The sequence below is a fragment of the Myotis yumanensis genome, unplaced genomic scaffold (genome assembly GCF_028538775.1).
Source record: "Myotis yumanensis isolate MYYU_CA2020_CCGP unplaced genomic scaffold, mMyoYum1.0.hap1 SCAF_10, whole genome shotgun sequence".
NCBI classification, from domain to species: domain Eukaryota; kingdom Metazoa; phylum Chordata; class Mammalia; order Chiroptera; family Vespertilionidae; genus Myotis; species Myotis yumanensis.
Window position 1 is genome coordinate 58299667 of NW_027223761.1, and position 21887 is coordinate 58321553.

At 39.5% G+C, this 21887-nt stretch overlaps 1 protein-coding gene and 2 non-coding genes across 5 annotated transcripts in view; all 3 read right to left on the reverse strand.

Moving 5' to 3' along the window:
* Positions 1–21887, reverse strand: part of CEP295 (centrosomal protein 295) — a 55928-nt gene that overhangs the window by 131 nt on the left and 33910 nt on the right. For all 3 annotated transcript variants that reach the window (XM_070425861.1, XM_070425860.1, XM_070425862.1), the window contains 14 exons: positions 21481–21625; positions 21187–21330; positions 13451–13603; positions 10812–10915; positions 10176–10275; positions 9539–9787; positions 8614–8753; positions 7557–7737; positions 3702–4336; positions 1559–1690; positions 692–785; positions 431–598; positions 263–356; positions 69–168 (listed from right to left, as the gene is read on the reverse strand). In XM_070425861.1, coding sequence (XP_070281962.1) covers positions 69–168; positions 263–356; positions 431–598; positions 692–785; positions 1559–1690; positions 3702–4336; positions 7557–7737; positions 8614–8753; positions 9539–9787; positions 10176–10275; positions 10812–10915; positions 13451–13603; positions 21187–21330; positions 21481–21625 — 2439 coding nt within the window. The remainder of the gene's footprint in view (positions 1–68; positions 169–262; positions 357–430; positions 599–691; positions 786–1558; positions 1691–3701; positions 4337–7556; positions 7738–8613; positions 8754–9538; positions 9788–10175; positions 10276–10811; positions 10916–13450; positions 13604–21186; positions 21331–21480; positions 21626–21887) is intronic.
* LOC139019143 (small nucleolar RNA U2-30) lies at positions 10355–10424 on the reverse strand. The gene has a single exon (XR_011473037.1). It is a non-coding gene; the product is annotated as a small nucleolar RNA U2-30 (small nucleolar RNA).
* LOC139019144 (small nucleolar RNA U2-19) lies at positions 10606–10685 on the reverse strand. The gene has a single exon (XR_011473038.1). It is a non-coding gene; the product is annotated as a small nucleolar RNA U2-19 (small nucleolar RNA).

Genomic DNA, 21887 nt, shown 5'->3' on the forward strand with positions numbered 1-21887 from the left:
GAATAAAAGTAAATTTTAGTTTCAATTGTGTACTTTTGACATGAAAAATCACTTTGTACCTTATTCACCTTATGAAATTCTTTTGCTCTAGCTCTGTTTTGGGCATAAGCTTCTTGCTTTGCTTTCTCTTCCTTTTGCCGTTTTACTTCAGGTAACTGATTGTGTAACCTGTAAGAAATTTAAGTGGAAATCAAAGGCAGATACTTAAGAAATGTATTAATACAAAAGCGCACACACACACACACACACATAAAATATATACCTTAGAGTCCTTTGGTGCTTGAGGGCCTGTGCAGCCTTTCTGTCTTCGGGAAGTGACACTCTAACTTTACTTTTTAGGCCACTCACATGTGAACCTGAGCAGAGAACAAGTAATTTGGTTAGCCAGATTTCCTTTCTCAAATGAATGCAAATGTTTTGGGGAACTTACCTATAGAAAGTGTTGTCTTAATCACTTGGTTTTCAGGATTTCTAAAAACGTGTGTTCTATTCCTTATTTCTTTCTGTCTCTGGCAGGATCTCTCTATAAATGATTTTTTTCTCTTTGCAAATGCTTCTTGTAAGCTTCCTGGTGCAGGTGTAAACTTTGAGAGGGTTTCTGGTAGAAAAGAAAAGTTGGAACTTCAACTTGTGTAGGGAACTCCCACTAGCCTTTGGATTCACTGACCCATTTCAGATGCTCAAGGCATACCTGCTGACACTGCAGCTGGCTTCTCAGAATGGTCTGGTGCTGCTGCATACTGTGAGTTTTCTGTTTCTGGTACAAGAGGCAGAAATTCACACTCCTAATTGCAAGAAAGTCATAGATGAACTCAAAGTATAGCAAAGTTTAGCTAAAAACCCTGTCAGCTTTAGGACAATTTCTCTGGCTAGGGAAAAATCTTGATTTGCCCAGCTGTACTAGAGAACAATGACCAGCTCAGCTCCCCCCGCCCCAAGCCAAGCCTACTTTCCCATCCTACCCTAAAGTTTTCCGTCTGATTACTTGTCATTTGGCATCAGTTCACAAAAAACACTTGCATATAATCAACCTGGAGTCCTTATTAAATTAGAATTCATTATGACCCAGGTCAGAAACATGGTCTGCTTGTAGTGGAAAAAAGCGGGAATGTGAATTTAATAGTACTTGAAATAGTCTTATTTTCAGAATAAATGTCTAAAGCACTTTCTATATCCGCCTCAGATTTAGAACAATTCTAACCCAAGCCGAAGTGAAATCTATAGCATCAGAAATACATGTATTTAGGAGCATTTGAGCTCTTCCCTGACATGTGTCACCAGTTTTGGCTCAAATTTGTAAAAGTAAAAAACATGATATAAAACTGTTCTTCAAGGGGGTGGTGGTGATAGGCTTTTCTATTTCCCGTCAAGTGTCAGTTTCTGCTCTGGGCACAGTAAGCCTCCTGCACTTGCAGAAAACTGCAATACAGGGAAGGACATTAATTTGCAAAAAAAAGAATTGACTTGTGAAAAGGAAAGTAAAGTAAACGAGTATCCTTTTTTGTTCCCCAATTCTCAGCTATGAGTTGCTGTATGAAGTGTATAATACCACATTTACCTGGAAACTTTTTGCCTCATTCTTGTCTTCTATGGATAAGTTTGCAAAATCCATTTCAGCAATACTGATGTCACTGGTGCTTACTAACGTAAGTTCTGGTTCTTCCATTATACCATGGCCAGACTCCGTCTCCTGTGCAGTAAAATTAAAAAGAAAACCATATCCAAACATACGTAATACCTTAATAAAGAAAAAAAAAAACCATGTCCAAAAGTAATGGCTTTAAACATTGAATATGTGAAAATGTACATTCTGGAGGAAGAACCACAACATGGCAGTGCACCCCTACTTTTAAGAAATACTGGAGAGATGCCCTGACCGGTTTGGCTCAGTGGATAGAGTGTTAGCCTGCAGACTGAAGGGTCCCGGGTTGGATTCCAGTCAAGGGCATGTACCTTGGTTGCGGGCACATCCCCAGTAGGGTGTGTGCAGGAGGCAGCTGATCAATGTTTCTAACTCTATCCCTCTCCCTTTGTAAAAAATCAATAAAATATATTTTTTTAAAAATTGAAATGTGATAATTGTTTGAAAATATCTTCTGCAAGGATTACACACCCACAGGATCACAGGGCTAGGCTGATGAGTACAGGTTAATGGGGAATCAGAGGGTATAGCCTAGCCATGGGCAAACCATGGCCTGCGGGCCGGATCCGGCCAGTTTTAAATGAATAAAACTTAAAAAAAAAAGACCGTACCCTTTTATGTAATGATTACTTTGAATTTATATTAGTTCACACAAACACTCCATCCATGCTTTTGTTCCGGCCCTCCGGTCCAGTTTAAGAACACATTGTGGCCCTCAAGTCAAAAAGTTTGCCCACCCCTGGTATAGCCTGTCTAAAGGGAGTAGTGCTAATAGGTTGAAGCCAAATGTAGGCCCCTGCTGTCAAATCTAGCCCAGTGCACATAGCACCCTCACTTCTTCCATGACGCGAAGAACCACCCCAGCAGCCACGCAGCCAGTCCTCAGTCAGGAGCCGAATCCGTGCGATTTCCCCGGTTTTCACGTTTCCCTCCTCCCTCCCTCCCCCTCCAACCTAGTCATTTTGCCCTCTGCATGCACCTCAGGTCCATAAACAATGTTTCCTCGAATAGAGAAGAAGCACAAGAGAAATACCATCCTTTAAACACCGAACAAGAATTTAAAAGGAAAATCCAAAAGCCAAATCATGTCTGTGGTCTAGATGTTGACAAGCAATACTAAAGTCAGGTGATGTAATGCAGCAATTTTCAACTGGTATACTGCGGCTATTTAGTCGGGCACTGACCTCTTTTCCCTTACAGATAGTCAAATAAAAAAAGACAGCCAATGCACAACCAGCCATCTGGTGTGAATGAATCTAAATCATACCATTTTTTAAATCAGATCCACAAAAAGTAATTTTTTTGGTGTGCCTTAGAATTTTAGTAATTATCTTATGTGTGCCATGAGATGCAAAAAGGTTGAAAAAATCACTGGATTAATTCAATGCAGTGCAATGGGGTCGAACACAAAGTGCCACCATTCCTCAGTGAAGCTGAGAAGGGGTATGTGAATTGGAAGAAAAATCTAGTAAAATTCAAAGATCTCCAAACTTGGAGATTTCTGATGATTACAAAATTGGTTATCACAGGTATATTAACAAGTAGCTTTGTTGTTTCTCTTGAAATTTGTTTCAAAAGTCCTCCTGGGTTTGGATTTTATGCTGTTTAATTTTTTTTGTTGAATACTATTTTGCCCTTTTCTGCCTGTGACTGAATTAAAATTATTTTCTGTTTTCATATTTTAATTGCTGGTTTGGAAACTTTTATTTTCACTCTTAATAATTACTCTTAAATTATAACATGCACACACACACACACACACACACAATGGCCAGATTATTATGACCACCCCATTAGTACTTCATTGACACTTCCAAAAATACTGAATATTGAAAACTTCCTAAGCAAATACTCTCAAGGTTTTATTATTATTTGCATAGCTAATTCACTTCATTGTACTAATGGGGTGGTCATAATAATCTGGCCACTCAGTATATAATGTTTGTGTGTACATTTTTGGCCAGTATCTTAACTAAACAAAATAAAAACAAATATTAGTTTTAAAAAAATATTGGAAAAGCATTCTAAATGCTATTTATACGATGCAGACTTCACTTACCCAGACTGGAATAGAGCTCTCTTGTAGAAATGATCCAGAAGTGGAAAACAACTCTGATTGTGATGGCTGAGATAGGTTTGGTATGATTTTTGGAGTTTCTGCTTTAGTAGAATTCTCAAAATACTTTTCATTCTGAATAGTAGGTGGAATCTGAACTGAAGTTCCCATCTCCTCTGTTCTTACACATAATTGTGAATCAATTTCCTGTACATCTGGATTTACACGTAAAACTCCACAGGTTTCATTTTTATCCTCTTCAGTGAGTCCTTGACTGTGTAACACTTTAACAGCTCCTCTTTCTGATAGTTCTTCAAAGCCCAGTCCTTCTTTTTGGCCTTCTAATTGGTCTTTCACTGAGCACTCACTAGAGGTAGAACCACATGGAGTGCTATGTGGTATATTTAATTCATGAAATACATTAGCCTCAGCAGATGAACTGAAGACTGAACCTTTCAAATTTCCTACAGAGAGCTGGAAATGAACATTTTCCCCCTTCTTTTGTAATATTTCATGATTTTCCATGCCTTGGAAAGAATCTCTTGCTTCAATGCTAAAAATACTTGGTAGATCAGCATGCTGGTTCCCCTCCTGTGAAGAAAATTCTGGCAGAAGCTGTTGAAAAGATTGTTCAGATCCTGCAATAAGAAGTTTAAAAGATCAGTTAATCATCATGTTATAAAACTTGGGTAGAGATATAGTCCCTAATACTTTGCATAAATTGCAAAGGTTAGTTCCTATAATTTTAGGAAAGTTTACATAAATAAGCATGATTAGAAAGCTAAAGGATGGTCACAGTGACTTTCAAATAACTCTACTGCTCACACCACCATGTATTTTCTCCTATTTTAATATTTTTAAAAAAGATGACTTCGACACGAGATTTTCCCTCATAAAAGAACAAAATATTAATTTTGTTATAACAGGTAAAATGTGCATGTGTATCTCATGTATTTATGTGTACATAAAACTTGTGCAAGGGGAAGATGGCTGTCTCAGAGAAACCAAGATGGCGGCATAGGTAAACACCGGAAATTGCTGCCTAGCACAACCACTTCAAAAATACAACTAAAAGACAACGGACATCATCCAGAACCACAGGAAGGCTGGCTGAGTGGAAATTCTACAACTGGAAGGAAAGAGAAAAGCACACAGATTCAGAGGAGGTATGGAAGTAAAGTGCAGAGGTACGGAGGCGCATGTGGAAAGGGCTGGCAACTGAGGACACGATTGTCTTTTTCAATCGGAGGGAGACACACGCTTCCACTCTGAACTCTAGTTCCGGGTGGGTCTCTGGGGACCCAGACTCATACGGGGAGAAACTGGACTGTCTGGCAGTGGGCGGAACTCCAGGACAGCTTTCTCAGAGGTGCTTGCAGCGATTACTGCAGGACACTGAGACCCACCGGGGCCTCTTAGGCGCAGGACTGAGGATTAGCCATAGCTGTTTGCTCCACCCTGTTGATTCCCTGAGACCCCGCCCCATCCAAGCTGCAAGCAGAGGTTTTTGCATATGAATGGGCTAGCCCTTTGAGATCTAAAATTACCTAACAAACTGCAGCTGGGTCAGAGAGACCCAGAACATCCAAAAGAAGGCCCAAGGCCCACAGCAGCTTGCATTGATTCACAGCTGGGCCTCATCTGGGCACCTCCAAACCCCAAAGAAGAGGAATCTGCAGATCTCTCCATAGCTCCTGCTGGGTAGCCTCAGGCAGAGGCTAAATTAGCACCTCCTTGGAGATCCAAGTGCCAGTGTACCCAGTGGTCAGAGTGGGACCATCCAGATTACAACTCCTCAGATCCATAAGGGACACACTCAGGGGGCAGACTCAGTGAGCACCAAAGCCCCACTGAAGCAAGTCTTGCCCCATAAGGGTGTCTCCAGCACAGAAGTTCTCCCACCATAGACACTCCTGATTCTCACTGCCAATTGGCCTGGAGGTCAATTCCTCCCAGTGATACCAACAACAATCAAGGCTTAACTACAACAAGACTGTGCACACAGCCCACAAAGGGGTGCACCAAGAGTGTCCACCTCAGGTAATTGGGAGGCTGAGCCACTGGGCCCTATAGGACAACTAGCACAGAAAACCACCATATCAACACAGGGAAGCAGCCAAAATGCAGAGACAAAGAAACAGGTCACAGCCCTAACTGGTTTGGCTCAGTGGATGGAGCGTCGGCCTGAGGACTAAAGGGTCCCAGGTTTGATTCCGGTCAAGGGCATGTACCTTGGTTGCGGGCATATCCCCAGTAGGGGGTTTGCAGGAGGCAGCTAATCAATGTTTCTCTCATTGATGCTTCTAACTCTCCATCCCTCTCCCTTCCTCTCTGTAAAAAAATCAATAAAATATATTAAAAAAAAAAAAAAAGAAACAGGTCACAAATGACAAGTGGAGGAAAGCAAACTACAGGATATAGAGTTCAAAACCACATTTAAAAGGTTTTTCAAGAATTTTCTAGAAACCGCCGATAAATTTAGTGATACCCTCCATAAATCTAGTGAGACCCCCGAGGATACGGAAAAGGACAAAACAGAAATTAAGCATACACTGACTGAAATAAAGAATATCATACAGACTCCCAATAGCAGACTAGAGGATCGCAAGAATCAAGTCAAAGATTTGAAATACAAAGAAGTAAAAAACACCCAACCGGAAAAGCAAAAAGAAAAATATTCAAAAATATGAAGATAGTGTAAGGAGCCTCTGGGACAACTTCAAGCGAACCAACATCCGAATTATAGGGGTGCCAGAAGAAGAGACAGAGCAAGATATTGAAAACTTATTTGAAGAAATAATGACAGAGAACTTCCCCTACCTGGTGAAAGAAATAGACTTACAAGTCCAGGAAGCACAGAGAACCCCAAACAAAAGGAATCCAAAGAGGACCACACCAAGACACATCATAATTAAAATGCAAAGAGCAAAAGACAAAGAGAGAAGCTTAAAAGCAGCAAGAGAAAGAAACTCAGTTACCTACAAGGGAATACCCATACGACTGTCAGCTGATTTCTCAACAGAAACTTTGCAGGCCAGAAGGGAGTGGCAAGAAATATTCAAAGTGATGAATAGCAAGAACCTACAACCAAGATTACTTTACCCAGCAAAGCTATCATTCAGAATTGAAGGTCAGATAAAGAGCTTCACAGATAAGAAAAAGCTAAAGGAGTTCATCACCACCAAACCAGTATTATATGAAATGCTGAAAGGTATTCTTTAAGAAGAGGAAGAAGAAGAAAAAGGTAAAGATAAAAATTATGAACAACAAGTACATACCTATCAACAAGTGAACCTAAAAATCAAGTGAATAAAAAATCTGATGAACAGAATAAACTGGTGAATATAATAGAATCAGGGCATAGAAAGGGAGTGGACTGACAATTCTTGGGGGGAAGCGGGTATGGGGGATGCAGGAAGAGAGGGGATAAAAGTCGTACACCTATGGATGAGGACAGTGGGGGTGGGGGGTGAGGGCAAAGGGTGGGGTGGGAACCCGGTGGAGGGGAGCTTTGGGGGGAAAAAAAGAGGAACAACTGTAATAATCTGAACAATAAAGATTTAATTTTAACAAAAGTTTCAGAAGGATAAGCTGTTGACTAAGTGTTGAGGTGGGGAAGTTGAGCAAGAACTTTTTTATTTTATCAAGTTCACTACTCTGAAAATTGCCAAGTAAGCATACATTTACCTCTGTTGTTTAAACAAATACACAAAGAAACAACTTGTCACACTGGGGGCAGAGGTGAGAACAGGAATGGAGACAAACCAGGAATTGTTAGGCACAATTTCCAAGAAAAATGGATGCAAACAATCAAAAATATATTGGGTTTTAAACTTTTTGTACCTGAATCATACATACCCTCAATAATATTTTCTGTGCCAAAACTCAGAGCTGCAGCACAAGTGAGGTTAGGGTCAGGTTGCTGACTCAGGCCTGTGTTAAGAGGAGAAGGCAGGCCTGTCCTCCTCAGGGCTGTAAAAGAAGCTGTTCTTTTGGGACGTACAGCTGCATGGTGGCTTTCACATGAAGCCTCTGGGCTCTGATGGAAAACGACAGGGAAATGCTGAAGTGTTGATTATGTATTACAAGTTGAGTCAGTAATCATGTTCCTTTGATATTACTCTTCCTTAACTGCCACTTGACTATCACACTAATAATTTGCTTATTCAAACCCAATTCTTCCATTTTAGTCAATATGAAAAAGACTTTTAAAAAGAGATCATCTAGAAAACAAATTACAAATTAACCAGACTGAGTTTAGAACATGATGAGATCACTTTCTTTTCTATTTTTCAAAAATATGTATTTTATTGATATTAGAGAGAAAAGAAACATCGATGAAAGAGAAGCATCAATTGCCTGCCTTCTGTACACCCCCTACTGGGGACTGAGCCTGCAATTCGGGCATGTGCCCTGATGGGGAATTGATCTGGCCACCTCTCGGTGCATGGGATGATGCTCAGCCAACTGAGCCACACCAGCCAGAGCTGACATCATTTTCTGATAGGCAGGAATTATGTACAGCAGCCCAGGATGTCAGGATGTGGGAGTAGAAAAACCATGGTTTGAGTCTTAACCCCTTTACTAGGTAGGAGAGACTTCAAAATTCGCAAAATTATATTTACCTGAACTGTTTAATTAAGGCTGAATTACAATTCTAATGCAGCTTTTTTCAATCTTGGTTCCACATTAGAGTCACTTTGGGAGCATTAAAAGAAATCCTGATATATGAGTACTCCTACAGATTCTGATTTAACTGGCCTGGGGTGCAATATGGGCACTGGAATTCTGAAAAGCTTTCCACATGATTCTAATTGGCAACCAAGATTAACAACCACTATTCTGTTCTAAAAGAAGAAAATCTGACCAACTGTTCTTGGCAATTCAGTGAAATGACGCATCCACTTTAACATACCTGGTAAAAGTCTCTGCTCTCTTGAGAAATCCCAGAGGATAATAACGACAAATCAAAATCTGGCTGTGGTTCTAAGGGTTTAAACAGCTGACGATGCAAGCTTGGAAAAATGTATTCCAATTCGGGAAAGTCAAGTTCAACTGTTGGAATTTTGAGAAAAAAATATGAATTTATTTTTAAAATAAAGTCTAGAAAAGTAGTACTAAGAACATATTTGCAAAACTTATTTTTAGGTAAATCCCATTCAACAAAATTCCATTTTTTTCATTACCAATAGAGGTTTTCAAATTAGGTCCTCTATTACTTACAGTGTATAAAAAATGGGGACACTCTCAGTGATCAAAATTTTTCACAAATATGTCTCCATTTTTGCCAGGCCCAAAGTGTTTTGAGGTTAATTAGGTGTAAGAGGCTATTATGATCACTGCTTTGCTATAAGCTTTGTTATCCTGACTTAGCTCATTTCAGGTCAATGATTAAAACAGAAAAGCTGAGTGTTACTATGGGCCAGACATTGTACTTTATGTTCATTATTCCACTTTATCTCCAATACCCCTCTTTTACAGAAGACGAAAGAGTATCTTGCCCATGGTCTCACAGCTAGTAAAATGGTCGAACTAGGAGTTGAATCCATGTCTGTTTGACTTCTGAATTCTTGTTCTCAATACCGACAACACATACTGCCCTCAAGCTGTCACAGCTAACTTTCCAAAGGTTGAGGATGATCTGCTGAGCTTGTTCTTCTGTGAGTCTAACTGGTTCCAAGTCCCTGCTCTCACGAAATGCCCTCAACACTGTCCATGGCATGACTGTGCTGCAGCAGGCCATAAAAACATGGAGCTCAAATAATCACCACCCGAAACTAAAAGGGATAAAAAGCTAAAAGTTACAGTTTATATAAAAGTATTTGTTCAAAATAATTTACCCTGCAAGTCTGTTTTTTCAGTCATCGAATTTGCTTCATTTATGCACTTGTCTATCGTCTGCTGAATGTGTGCTTGACCAGGTATAAATTTTTCTACTGCAGGGGACAGAGGTTTAAGAACATCCCAAGAGTCCTGCCTTTGATAAATAACTTGTGATGGAGGAACTGTAGAACTTAACATAGCTGCTGCTGCTTCTTTGCCAGTGGTAGATCCTTGTTCCCCATGGTCCACATGCTCTGAAAACGACTCTGATAATTGAGATTAATGACAATATTTAATGGCCAGTTACTTATTAGAGACACAGTTTGGTGAGAGGTATAGCAACATTGATAAGGCACCAGTGCAATCAAGAAATATGCTGACGTAGCTTCCCACTGAATGGGAAAATGTGAACATTAGTGGATACTTTTCAAAGTACTTTTGGGGATCCACAGAGCATCCTCAAGAATCTGCAAGCCTGTGATTTCTAATAATGTTTAGAATATCATACTATCCAATATTCTATCAGACATAAAAACTTTACTTTTGTAATTAAAAAAAAAAATCCCTCTCAGCACAATGTGAAAAGCAATGCTGTACTACAAATGAACTGGTGTTGGTCTTTCAATTTATTTACAGACATTTTGACATTATTACCTGGATCTGTAAAGCTCAAATCTGTGTTTTCATTACTTAAGCTTCCAGTAGAAATAGTTATTGAAGATAATGGCTCATGATAAATCTCTTGTGTTTCAGCCTAAAAATAAAGGGAACATTAGGACACAATGTAGGAAGTAAAAATCTAGAAAAACCCAAACATCAGCAGTTACCAATTCTGAGCTCAGGTCAAGTATAGAAACCTTCATAATTGTGAAGTTCAGTAGTCAAACCTTGTCATCATTGCTCAGACCTGACCAGCCTTTCATACATACATGTCCCACCCCCCAATCTCACTCATCCATCAGTAAGTCCTCAGTTATCCACTGTCACCTTTACACACACACAAACACACACACACACACACACACACACACACACACTCACGCACGCGCGCACTTGTTGTTTTAAACTACTTTATACTTTTGCTTCTCAGAACTATAGAGATCATGCATCAGGTAGACTGAAAGGTCTTCTGATGCTCAGATTTGGCTATTTTCATCACTGATCCACTTCAGTAGGAGCAGATCTCAGAGAACAGACCCTTTAGTATTTCACAACTTCTGTGAACTAAACAAAAGAGAATATAAAGCCAAACAGCTCTAACAATATAGTGCACACTAAGATATTACCAACCTTATTATCTGGCTTCACCGCTGCACTCAGATATGTAGGTTCTTCTCTGTCCACAGCATAACTTAATACTGCCTGATTCTCAACCACAGCCTCTTTGACCTTGACTGAAATGGGGGCAGGGGGAAGGGAGGAAAGGAGATTTGGATTATGACAAATCAAATTCTTAGCACCAGAGGGCATCATTTCCTGCTTTCCTAAAAAATGTTTTTTCATCTTTTGCTTCGTAGAGTTGCCTTATCTTAGACTAAAAAAATAAACAGAAAAAAAACATTCATTTTATTATCCAAACATTTACTAGTCAGCACAATATACTTTTTACCCCTGGAAAACTGTAGTTGTCATTGTTTTTCTACGAATAAAAGCCTTTTGAAGAGAGCCCTGAGCCCTATAACATACCAAGAAGATTACCCAAGAGGAGAGATAAGTGACCAGGATAGCATTTGAATAGTGTTAAGAAGTGAAAAATAAAAATTTGAGAAAGGAACAAGATCAGTTATTTAAGACATTGAAGGATTCAATGAACAGGTCCCTGAAATTATTTGGAAGAGAAATAACTGTCATTGGTTTGGAAACGGTTCACTGGGAGTAGGGACCCATTAGGAGGTCCCTAAAAGGGGGATGAAAGCAAAGCCTTAAACCAAGCAATCTTCCATGCTATGAGGAAGGCAACATTTCTTGCTTTCCTTCAGAAGCAAAGCACCATTTCCTGCCTTCCCACAAAAGCAATGGGTACAGAGCTTTAAGTTAGCAATACCACCTACAAAGCTATTAAGAAAGAAAGGTGAGGTGATGAGGAAATGAATAAAGTGGTAGGGAGGGAATGGAGAAGTAACAAAACTAAAACCCTCCCTTCTAAGATAGAAACAATACAAATCTGGGGATGCATAGGAGAAGGAGAAAGGTAGCCAAGAGCCAGGAACTGATCTGGCGTTATCAGCTAGACCCTGGTGTTCTGTTACACATAACAATTCCACAGAACACCAATATCAGAAAAGGCCACTCTGTGACCATGATGGATCAAGGCAAAAATCAGATCACCTACTCTCATCTCTGAACAGAGACAAAATCATGAATCTAGCCCAGACCACAAATATTACCAAGCATCTCATCCTGGCTAATAAGCATGACTACCACTTCTTTACCAGGTAACAGCTTTAATTAGCTTCATCGCATTATTCCTACCTGCTGAATAAGGATTTTTTAGATGCCCCAAAATAGAATCACCCTGCTCCCTGATAACATCCAATACTAATAAACAGGTGCCCAGTTCCTTGAATCCTTCACAACATCACCGATTAGAAGTCCAAGTCCTTTCTTCTTTTATTTTACTGATTTAAAAGGAGAAACATTGATTTGTTGGTTCCACTTATTTATGCATTCATTGGTTGATTCTTGTATATGTGCCCTGACCAAGGATCAAACCCACAAACCTTGATGTGCTGGGAGCCAACTGAGCTACCCGACCAGGGCCCAGTAAGTCCTTTCAAATACCCTCTTACTGAGACACCTCATTGTTCCCTGTGGTGGCTTTCTACCTTTGACTATAACAAGTCAAAACTTCAGCTTTGTTCAACTATAGGTGTGTTCCTGGTAGTCTTTGGCTAGAGGGCATCAACAGGTAGAATAAAAAGGAAATATAGTCTCCTTTAGCTAAATCTAAAATAATGATATAATAGTTTTACTTTATGTGTCAAAAACTATATATAATTTATTGGAAATTATATCCTCTGCAGTTATTTCAATCTCCCATTTAAAAAAAAAAGATGCTAAAGTCAATTTTTCTATAAATCCTCAAAAAGAAAAGAGGTCTCTCATCTCATTCTACTGTAGATGAAAATAGGAGAAATACTCAAGTATATGTGACAGCTAAAATAAAAAGAAATCTGGTTAGAAAAAGTAACTGCTTAAAAGTTGCTTTAGAACTAATAAAGCATTACTAGAACTATGCTTGGTATGGTTAGTAAGCATAATATACATGTAAAACAGCTTGTTACCTACATACATAAATACAAAAGTGAGAAACTTAACACTGATTGTCTTTGGGTGGCAGAATTATGTTATTTAATTTTTTTTCTTGTAACCCTTTTTATTTTCCAAATATTTAGAAGTAAAATAAAATAGCTCATTTAGAAAGCTACATATAGAATTTTTGAAAGATAATATTTAATAGTATTAACTGTGAATTGTTATGAAAAGGCTTAAACACAAAATCTGTACAGGTTGCCAACTATAAAAATCTCATACCTTCAAATACTTCCTACTAGCATTTATTTAGTGAAACAATTGAAAAGCAAACTTATTTATTCTTTAAATACACTTCACTTCTCTCATTCAATTTTTTCTGTACAGAATACACACTTATTTTTTTTCAAATCTATAGGTAAACATATAAAATAGAACCCAGTCTCCAAAAATAGTAAACCTGTACCAACATTTTGGTGATTACCATCAGATACTTTTCAATGCACAAACACAGATTTCCCCCGTCATTTAACAATACACAGAATCGCATACTATGGGTGACCATAATGATTCTAATCCCAAGAGTCACTGAATTATTTACCATTTTTCATTACAAATAACACTACAATAAATATCTTGTGCACAGCAATTCCACTTTCAATTTCTTTATCTCTCACCTGTTTCATTAGAGTTATCACCACAGATGTTCTCCTGTGCAATCGGGTCAGGATGAGCAAATGGATCACAGTCCAATGGAGCCTCAAGAAAATTTTGTTCTCGACTTATAGAGACTCTTAGCGGGTCTCTGTCTTGATAAAAATCTGGATTACCTAGTAGGGAAAAAAATGGAATTAGACTTCCGCTTAAGTTTCTAGCACTAGTAAAACTAAAATGGCAATTTAGATTATGAGGCAAAAATCTAAATTCAAAGATTTGACTTATGTAGCAACAAAATATTAAGTACTATCCGGCCAATGTGGTTCAGTGATTGAGAGTTGACCCATGAACCAGGAGGTCATGGTTCAATTCCCAGTTAGGACACATGCCCAGGTTGTGTGCAAGAAGCAGCTAATCCATGATTCTCTCTCATCATTGATGTTTCTATCTCTCTCCCTCCCCCTTTCTTCTCTTTGAAATAATAATAATAATTTTAAAAAACATTAAAAAAAACAACAAACTACTTATCTTTCACAAAGGCCTTTAGATTATTTTATTTCAATTATTATTATTATTATTATTATTATTATTATTATTATTGGTATAGCAAAGGTGGAAATTTATTGAAGAACAAGTATAGACTCCCATATGGGGAAGGGGAAAGAATCTCACAGCACAAACTCCCATGTGGAGAAAGGGAAAGAATCCCCTATTTTACCGAGTTTTTAATGAAACACCTACTTAATACCAGATAATCCTTCAGTACTAAATCACAGGAAAAATGCCTGGAGACTTCATTAACCATTAATCTATATATATAAAAGCCTAAGTGACCATCTGACAGGTAACTATGATGTGAACTGACCACGAGACGCTCAACGCAGGAGCAGAAACCACAGGCATGGAAACATGGAATAGACCAGTGATGGCGAACCTTTTGAGCTCAGCGTGTCAGCATTTTGAAAAACCCTAACTTAACTTTGGTGCCGTGTCACATATAGAAATTTTTTGATATTTGCAACCATAGTAAAACAAAGATTTATATTTTTGATATTTATTTTATATATTTAAATGCCATTTAACAAAGAAAAATCAACCAAAAAAATGAGTTCACGTGTCACCTCTGACATGCATGTCATAGATTCACCATCACTGGAATAGACTGATAAATCTCAGAGGGAAGGGGAGGGGGCATGAAGAGATTAACAAAAGATCTTATATGCATACTAGAGGCTCAGTGCATGAATTCGTGCACCAATGGGGTCCCTTGGCCCGGTCTGCACCCTCTCGAAATCTGGGACCCCTTGGGGGATGTCAGAGAGCCGGTTTCAGCCCAATCCCTGCAGGCCAGGCCGAGGGACCCCAAGAGTGCACGAATCCATGCACTGTTGGGGCCATGCAGGCCTCTAATCCTATATAATAAAAGGCTAATATGCAAACTGTCCCCTCCACCAGGAGTTCAACCAGGGGGCGGGGCTGGCCAGCCAACCGCCCTCGGCCCCTCCCCAATTGGCCCTGATCAGCCAGACCCCACCCGTGCACAAAGTCATGCATCGGGCCTCTAGTAGTACTATATGATATAATATATATTCATAATATAAAGTTCAAAATAGCCAAGGCTAATCTGTGGTATAAGAAATCAAGACAGGGACTTACCTTGGGGAGGACTGAGCGGACAGTAATAGTAAGAGTACAAAGGAAGGGTTTACGAAATTCTCTAACATTCCAGTTCTTGACCAGGATGGTGTTTACATGGGGGTGGTTATTATAGCGATAATCACTGAAATAAACACCTATGACTTATGCACTTCTCTGAATATCACACTTTGATACAAAAATAAAAACAAGCAAGCAAAGAGAGGAGTGGGAGATTCCCCAAAGTAGAAGCTACCTTACTGTGAACTCCCCAAAATTTGGGTATTAAAGGCAACAGGTATTGCAAAGGGATGGTCAGGAAACTAAAAATGGAGAATGTTTGAAACTATGTTCTTGGAACAGATCCCTCCCATCTAGGGACATCCCTGTCCTTCCACATCATCCTCAGAGGAGACTACAAGTTTATTCTTTAGATAAATCAAATCCAATACATTCTGAATTTGGGGGGAACAGGCACTAAAAGGTGCAAGGATGGAAGGAGGAGACAGAAGGCCACTGCAAAAAATCAGGGTATTACCCTGACTGGTTTGGCTCAGTGGATAGAGCGTCGGCCTGCAGACTGAAAGGTCCCAGGTTCGATTCTGGTCAAGGGCATGTACCTTGGTTGCGGGCACATCCCCAGTAGGGGGTGTGCAGGAGGCAGCTGATCGATGTTTCTCTCTCATTGATGCTTCTAACTCTCTATCCTTCTCCCTTCCTCTCTGTAAAACAATCAATAAAATATATTTTTTTTAAAATCAGGGTATTGAGAGAAAGTTTGCACTCTCAACCAAGATCCCACAGATTTGCTAGCAGCCAGGCTTGTATCAGGCTTGGAGGGATCTTTCTTTGAGGAAACTGAACTATAAACTGATTTAGGGAAAAGAGTTACAGATACTAATATGAGGGTCCCCTGTGAAAAGCCACATTTTCCAATAAAGTTCAGCAGTACATAAGGCCCCCACCTACAGATTTCCAACCAGCCTTTCAGCATCCCACTCCAATATGCAAGCTTTGTGAGAAAGCCTCTAAAATATTAGAAAGAAACAAAAAAGACAAAAAGAACTCAAACAGAAAAATAGGAACGCAAACAAAAACCTGTAAGTATATGAAATAGATAATATTTTGCCTCCATGAAAATAGCTAGATGCTATGAAAAAGGAAAGTTAAATCAAGAAAAAGAGCAAGCTTTTAGAAACTATAATTTGATAATAAAAATTTATAAGAAAAGTTAGAAGAATAAGTTGAGGAAATTTTCCCAGAAAGTAAAGTCAAAAGAAAATGAAATGAACTATAATAAATTGGAAGATCAATATAGATCATTTCTCAACATTACTTTTTATCATCATCCACCTAAGGAGCTTTTATTTTTATCTTATTTTTTAAAATATATTTGTATTGATTTCAGAGAGGAAGGGAGAGGGAGAGAGACAGAAACATCAATATGAGAGAGAATCACTGATCAGCTGCCTCCTGCACGCTCCACACTGGGGATTGAGCCCGAAACCTGGGCATGTGCCCTGACCAGGAATCCAACCATGACCTCTTGGTTCACAGGTAGACCTCAACCATGAGCCACGCCAGCTGGGCACCTAAGGAGCTTTTAGACTTTTTAAAAAATTGCCTTCTGCCCTAACTGGTTTGGTTCAGTGATTAGAGCATTGGCCCGAGGACTGAAGGGTCAAGGGCACGTATCATGGTTGCAGGCTCCATCCTCAGCCCTGGTTGGTGCGAGTGTGGTAGGTAACCAAATCAATGTGTCTCTCTCACATCAATGTTTCTCTCTGTCTCTGCCCCTGACTAGAAATCAGTGGAAAAATATACTCAGGTGAGGATTAACAAACAAACAAACAAAAAAAATTACCTCCCAACTCCATGAAATTTAATAACTACAGATATATTGTATGTCTTTCTATTTACATCTGTGCTTTGCTATATAAAAGGAGTAAGACTTAAAAAAAAAAAAAAGGAGTAAGACTTTTTTACCTCCCCAAGAACCAATTTTCATCCCTCTTATTAAAAATGCATGATAGCCCTAACTGGTTTGGCTCAGTGGATAGAGTGTCAGCCTGCAGACTGAAGGGTCCCAGGTTCGATTCTGGTCAAGGGCATGTACCTTGGGCGTATCCCCAGTGGGGAGTGTGCAGGAGGCAGCTGATGGATGTTTCTCTCTCATCGATGTTTCTAACTCTCTATCCCTCTCCCTTCCTCTCTGTAAAAAGTCAATGAAATAAAAAAAAAAAAGGCATGATATAGCCCTGGCTGGTTTGCTCAGTGGTTACAGCATCAGTCCATACACTGAAGGGTCTCTTGTTCGATTCCCAGTCAAGGGCACCTACCTTGGTTGCAGGTTTTCAATCCCCAGCCTGGGTCGGGGCGCATATGGGAGACAACCAAATGATGTCTGTCTCTCACATCGATGTCTGTCTCTCTGTCTCTCTCCCCCTTCCTCTGTCCCTTCCACTCTAAAAATCAGTGGAAAAAATATCCTCAGGTGAGGATTAAGAAAACAAAAGCATGATATAGGTCATGCAACTTTCTTTTTTTTTTCAGCAAGGCAACTATCTTTACTCCTGCAGGAAGGTGCACATGCACGTGGTCTGGGAACACACACACACACACACACTGAGCGGGCAGTTCACTTGGCTTTTTATTCCTGATGCATGTGATCTGTTCCCTTACTCCTGATTGGAGCTTAGGCTCACAGTCTTTCGCAATTGGCTAATTTAAAGGAAGGGGTGACCTTTGCTGTTTCAAAATGGCAGCCCCCCAACTTTCAACTAAACGGTGTTCCACAAACAGAAATAGATGTGACCTCAAATTATATCAGAGGTATTTAATAAAATATTAGTGTGGGAAGACAGTCAACAGAAGCTTTAAGCAAATGAAAAAAAAAGGAGACAATTTACTATAGGAAAAGTTTTACAAATAGGAAATATAATCATAGTATACTAATAGTCTCAGCAGTGAAAAATATACATCATGTGTTAATTTAGCTTAAATTTTTCTAAAATCCCCTGCCAACTATAGAGGTAAATGCAAGAAACACTTAAAAGACTTGTAAAGTGACTGCCTCTGGTGAATAGATTAGGGGCAAGGGTATGTAGGGCAGGAAGAAATGCTGTTTTCATGTACCTTTTTGAGTACTATTTACCTTTTTAAACTCTTTGTAATATTTTGAGTAAAAGTATTACCTAACGTGGTGTGATAAAGGCTATAATGAAAACTCCTAAAGAGCACGAGAGAGATACTTGACAGTTCAGGAAAAGTTTATTGGACAAGTGGTATAAGCCAATCCTGAAGGAACAAGATGATGAGGGGGCTGGTAGGTGAGGCTAGGGACTTCGAGTTAACTGGAACTTATTCCTTGAATCAAAGGAAAACCACTGAAGAGTTAAACAGGGAGAAATAAAGGGAGATTACTCTGAATATATCATGGGAAAACGAATTAAAGCTAGACTGGAACTAGAGAGATTAGGAGATATAGCAGCCATCCAATAAAGAAATAAAGAAATGATGGCCTAAATTAAATGAGTGGTGGTGGGAATGGAAAGAAGTAGACAGATGCCAGAGCTCACCAAGCAGAACTGAGAAGAACTGGTGACTTATTGGGTATCAGAGAGGTAGATAAGAATGTCAAAACTTGTATCTGAGTACTCTTCACTGAAGAAAGAAGGCTAAAGGACAGGAGGTGGAGGTTGAGGGAACAGTATAAAACTTTCCCTTTTAGACATGAAGGCATTATGAAACCTAAAACATGACTCATTAAATTATAGGGATCAATGGTAAAAATTTCCCAGTGCTCATTGTGAATTAGGAAGAGTATCAATCAATTCCTGAAGCTGTGGTTTGGCAAACAGTGCAAAATAGAAGAAAAACTTCCAAAGCCTAGAATAAATCAAATCATTTTTCTAGTATGGCCCCCAGAAGGTCATGGATCAATCACTGGTACATGCCCAGTTTGCAGGCTCAATGCCCAGTGGCGGATGTGCAGGAGGCAGCCGAATGATTTTCTCACCATTGATGTTCCTATCTCACTCCCCCTCTCTCTTCTTCTCTGAATAAAAATATTTTTAAAAAATCTCTCTCTATATAAAAGGCTAATATGCTAAGTGTCCCTCTGCCTGTCCAACTGGTCACTATGACATGCACTAACCACCAGGGGCATCTGCTCAACGCAGGAGCTGCCTGACTGCAGTGACTTGGCAGTGGTGGTTCTCGGAAAACGCACCCCGAAACCAGAGAGGAGGGAGCCCGATTGCCACGCAATTCCACCTTCAGCCATGGGTTATATTGTTGCTGGGACACTGTTGGCCCTGAATCTGGTTTACTGCACACTTGTATTTGCGTTCCACATCCTGTACGACAGCAACTTTGCAGAGTGCCCTCTAGCACTCCAGGACCCCTCGAGGGATGTTGAAGAACCGATGTCGGCCAATCCCCACAGGATAGGCCGAGGGATCCCACCTGCCTGAGGGACCCCGCTCTCTCTGCAGACACCAGGGAGGGACCATGGTAGGTTGGTTCCAGGGCATGTTGGGCTCTTTTTGTCCAGTCCTGCCCGGCCACCTTCTAATTAATTTCCTTTCAATGTGCATGGATCCGTGCACTGGGTCACTAGTAAATAAATAAAACCCTGACTCTATAAGTTGCAAAAGATCTAAAAAGAAAGCAGAAAAGGGATTGATTCTTAAGAATTACTCTCGCTCTGACTATCATGCTCAGTGATTAGAACACTGGCCTGCACACCAAAGGGTCATGGGTTCAATTCTAGTCAAGGGCATGTACCTAATGTACTTAGGTTGCAGGTTTGATCCCCAGCCCAAGTTGGGGATGCAAGCAGGAGGCAACTAATCAATGTATCCCTCTCACATTGTTGTTTCTCTCTCTCTCCCAGATCTGTTCCACTCTCTCTGAAAATCAGTGAAAAAAATACCCTCAGGTGAGGATTATTAAAAAAAAAAATTGCTCTCAATCTCTATTTTCTTTAATTCTTTTAGCCAGAAACAAAAATATAATATTTTATGGCTGAAGACCAAAATAACTAATACTAATACTAATAGAAATATTACCATGTACCTTTCTATTGACAAAACTAATTTCTCCCTTAAAAAAGGATTTACTTTGATAAATTTGATCAAGAAAACTATCTGAAATCTAAAAATAATCATGAAATTAAAATAGGGCTATTTACTAATTATCTCCAAGAGGAATTTTTTAGATAATGGGATCTAGGAAGAAGTACAGTGTAGTAATATACCTAACTCTTCTTAAAGCCAGAATTTTAACCATACCTATCCTATAAAAGTATAGGTACAATAAAGGTACTGAAGTAGAAAAGCAACAAGGGAAAAGAGAAGAAACTGAGTTATAGCCTAAAGAAACAGGTTTAGAAGGCAGACTTGAAAGAAAGCAGAGGGAAGCAAGTGTCAGAATATGGGATAGCAAAGTCATTTTGTCTATAGTAAACTGGTTTCCCCCCATATACTAGTACAAGAAGAAAATCAGTTACCTAATGCCACACTTTTTTCCCCCCCATTGATTTTCAGAGAAAGTGGAAGAAATACCGATGTGAGAGAAACACATGCACACGCCTTGATCAGGGCCTCGGCCGAGGAGGAGCCTGCAACCGAGGTATGTGCCCTTGACCGGAATCGAACCCAGGACCTTTTGGTCCACAAGCTGACGCTCTATCCACTGAGCCAAACTGTTGAGGGACCTAATGCCACATTTTTTTTAAATTTTTTTTTTAATAAATATATTTTATTGATTTTTTACAGAGAGGAAGGGAGAGAGATAGTCAGAAACATAGATGAGAGAGAAACATCGATCAGCCACCTCCTGCACATCCCCCACCCAGGATGTGCCCGCAACCTAGGTACATGCCCTTGACCAGAATCAAACCTGGGACCCTTCAGTCCGTAGGCCAACGCTCTATCCACTGAGCCAAACCGGTTTCGGCCTAATGCCACATTTAAGACCAAATTTTATATACTATTTATAGAAATCATTCTTTTCTTTCCAGAAGTTCTCACAGCCAGGGTTCTTCAACAAAAAATTAGCATCCTGAAAAAACTGTCAAACTATTACAAAACCATATTTTATCAAGCCATCTGTTTACCTAGTATAGAATGTCTGCCACTTGCCGGTGATTCTACCTCTTGTATCGCACTGAGTTCATGTTGGTTCAAGTCCAATCCACATTTAACTTTTGCTACAGGTGGCTTTGAGGCTCTCCTACCCAGTTCTTTGTTCAGATGCTCACCTATTAAGTCAATGACAAATTTATGAGAATCTGTTAACATACTACAAAGTTCTCTTTAATCAGCAAGTTACAGAAAGTGAAAGCAAAGAATAATCAGTGGAATAATTACAATAAAACCCAATTACCTTACTACTCTGCTTGGTTACTTACCTTCTGAAAGCAGCTGATTATTATCAGAGTTGCTCCTGTCTACAGAACTTATCTTTTCATGATCACCTCTTGCTTGGTCTTGGAAATGAGGAAGCCTCTCTCTGAGCATCTGGTATAAGTTATTTTCAAGAGTGGGCTTACTTGTCTGAAACAGTGGACAGATGATGGTGGGGATGACACAGGAGAAGGGATCATGGGAAGCATTCATTAGAATTATAACTCCCTCTTAAATTAGAACCTCAACCAAATAGACAGTTCCATCAATCACACTATTACAATTTTTTTCCATAGATAAAAAATAAGCAAGGTCTCTACTATTGAAAGGGTGATATATTTCCACTGGGAAGAATAACCACTCACAGCCTTCAACGTTAAACAGCCTCCATTGTACATTTCATAAGAGACTA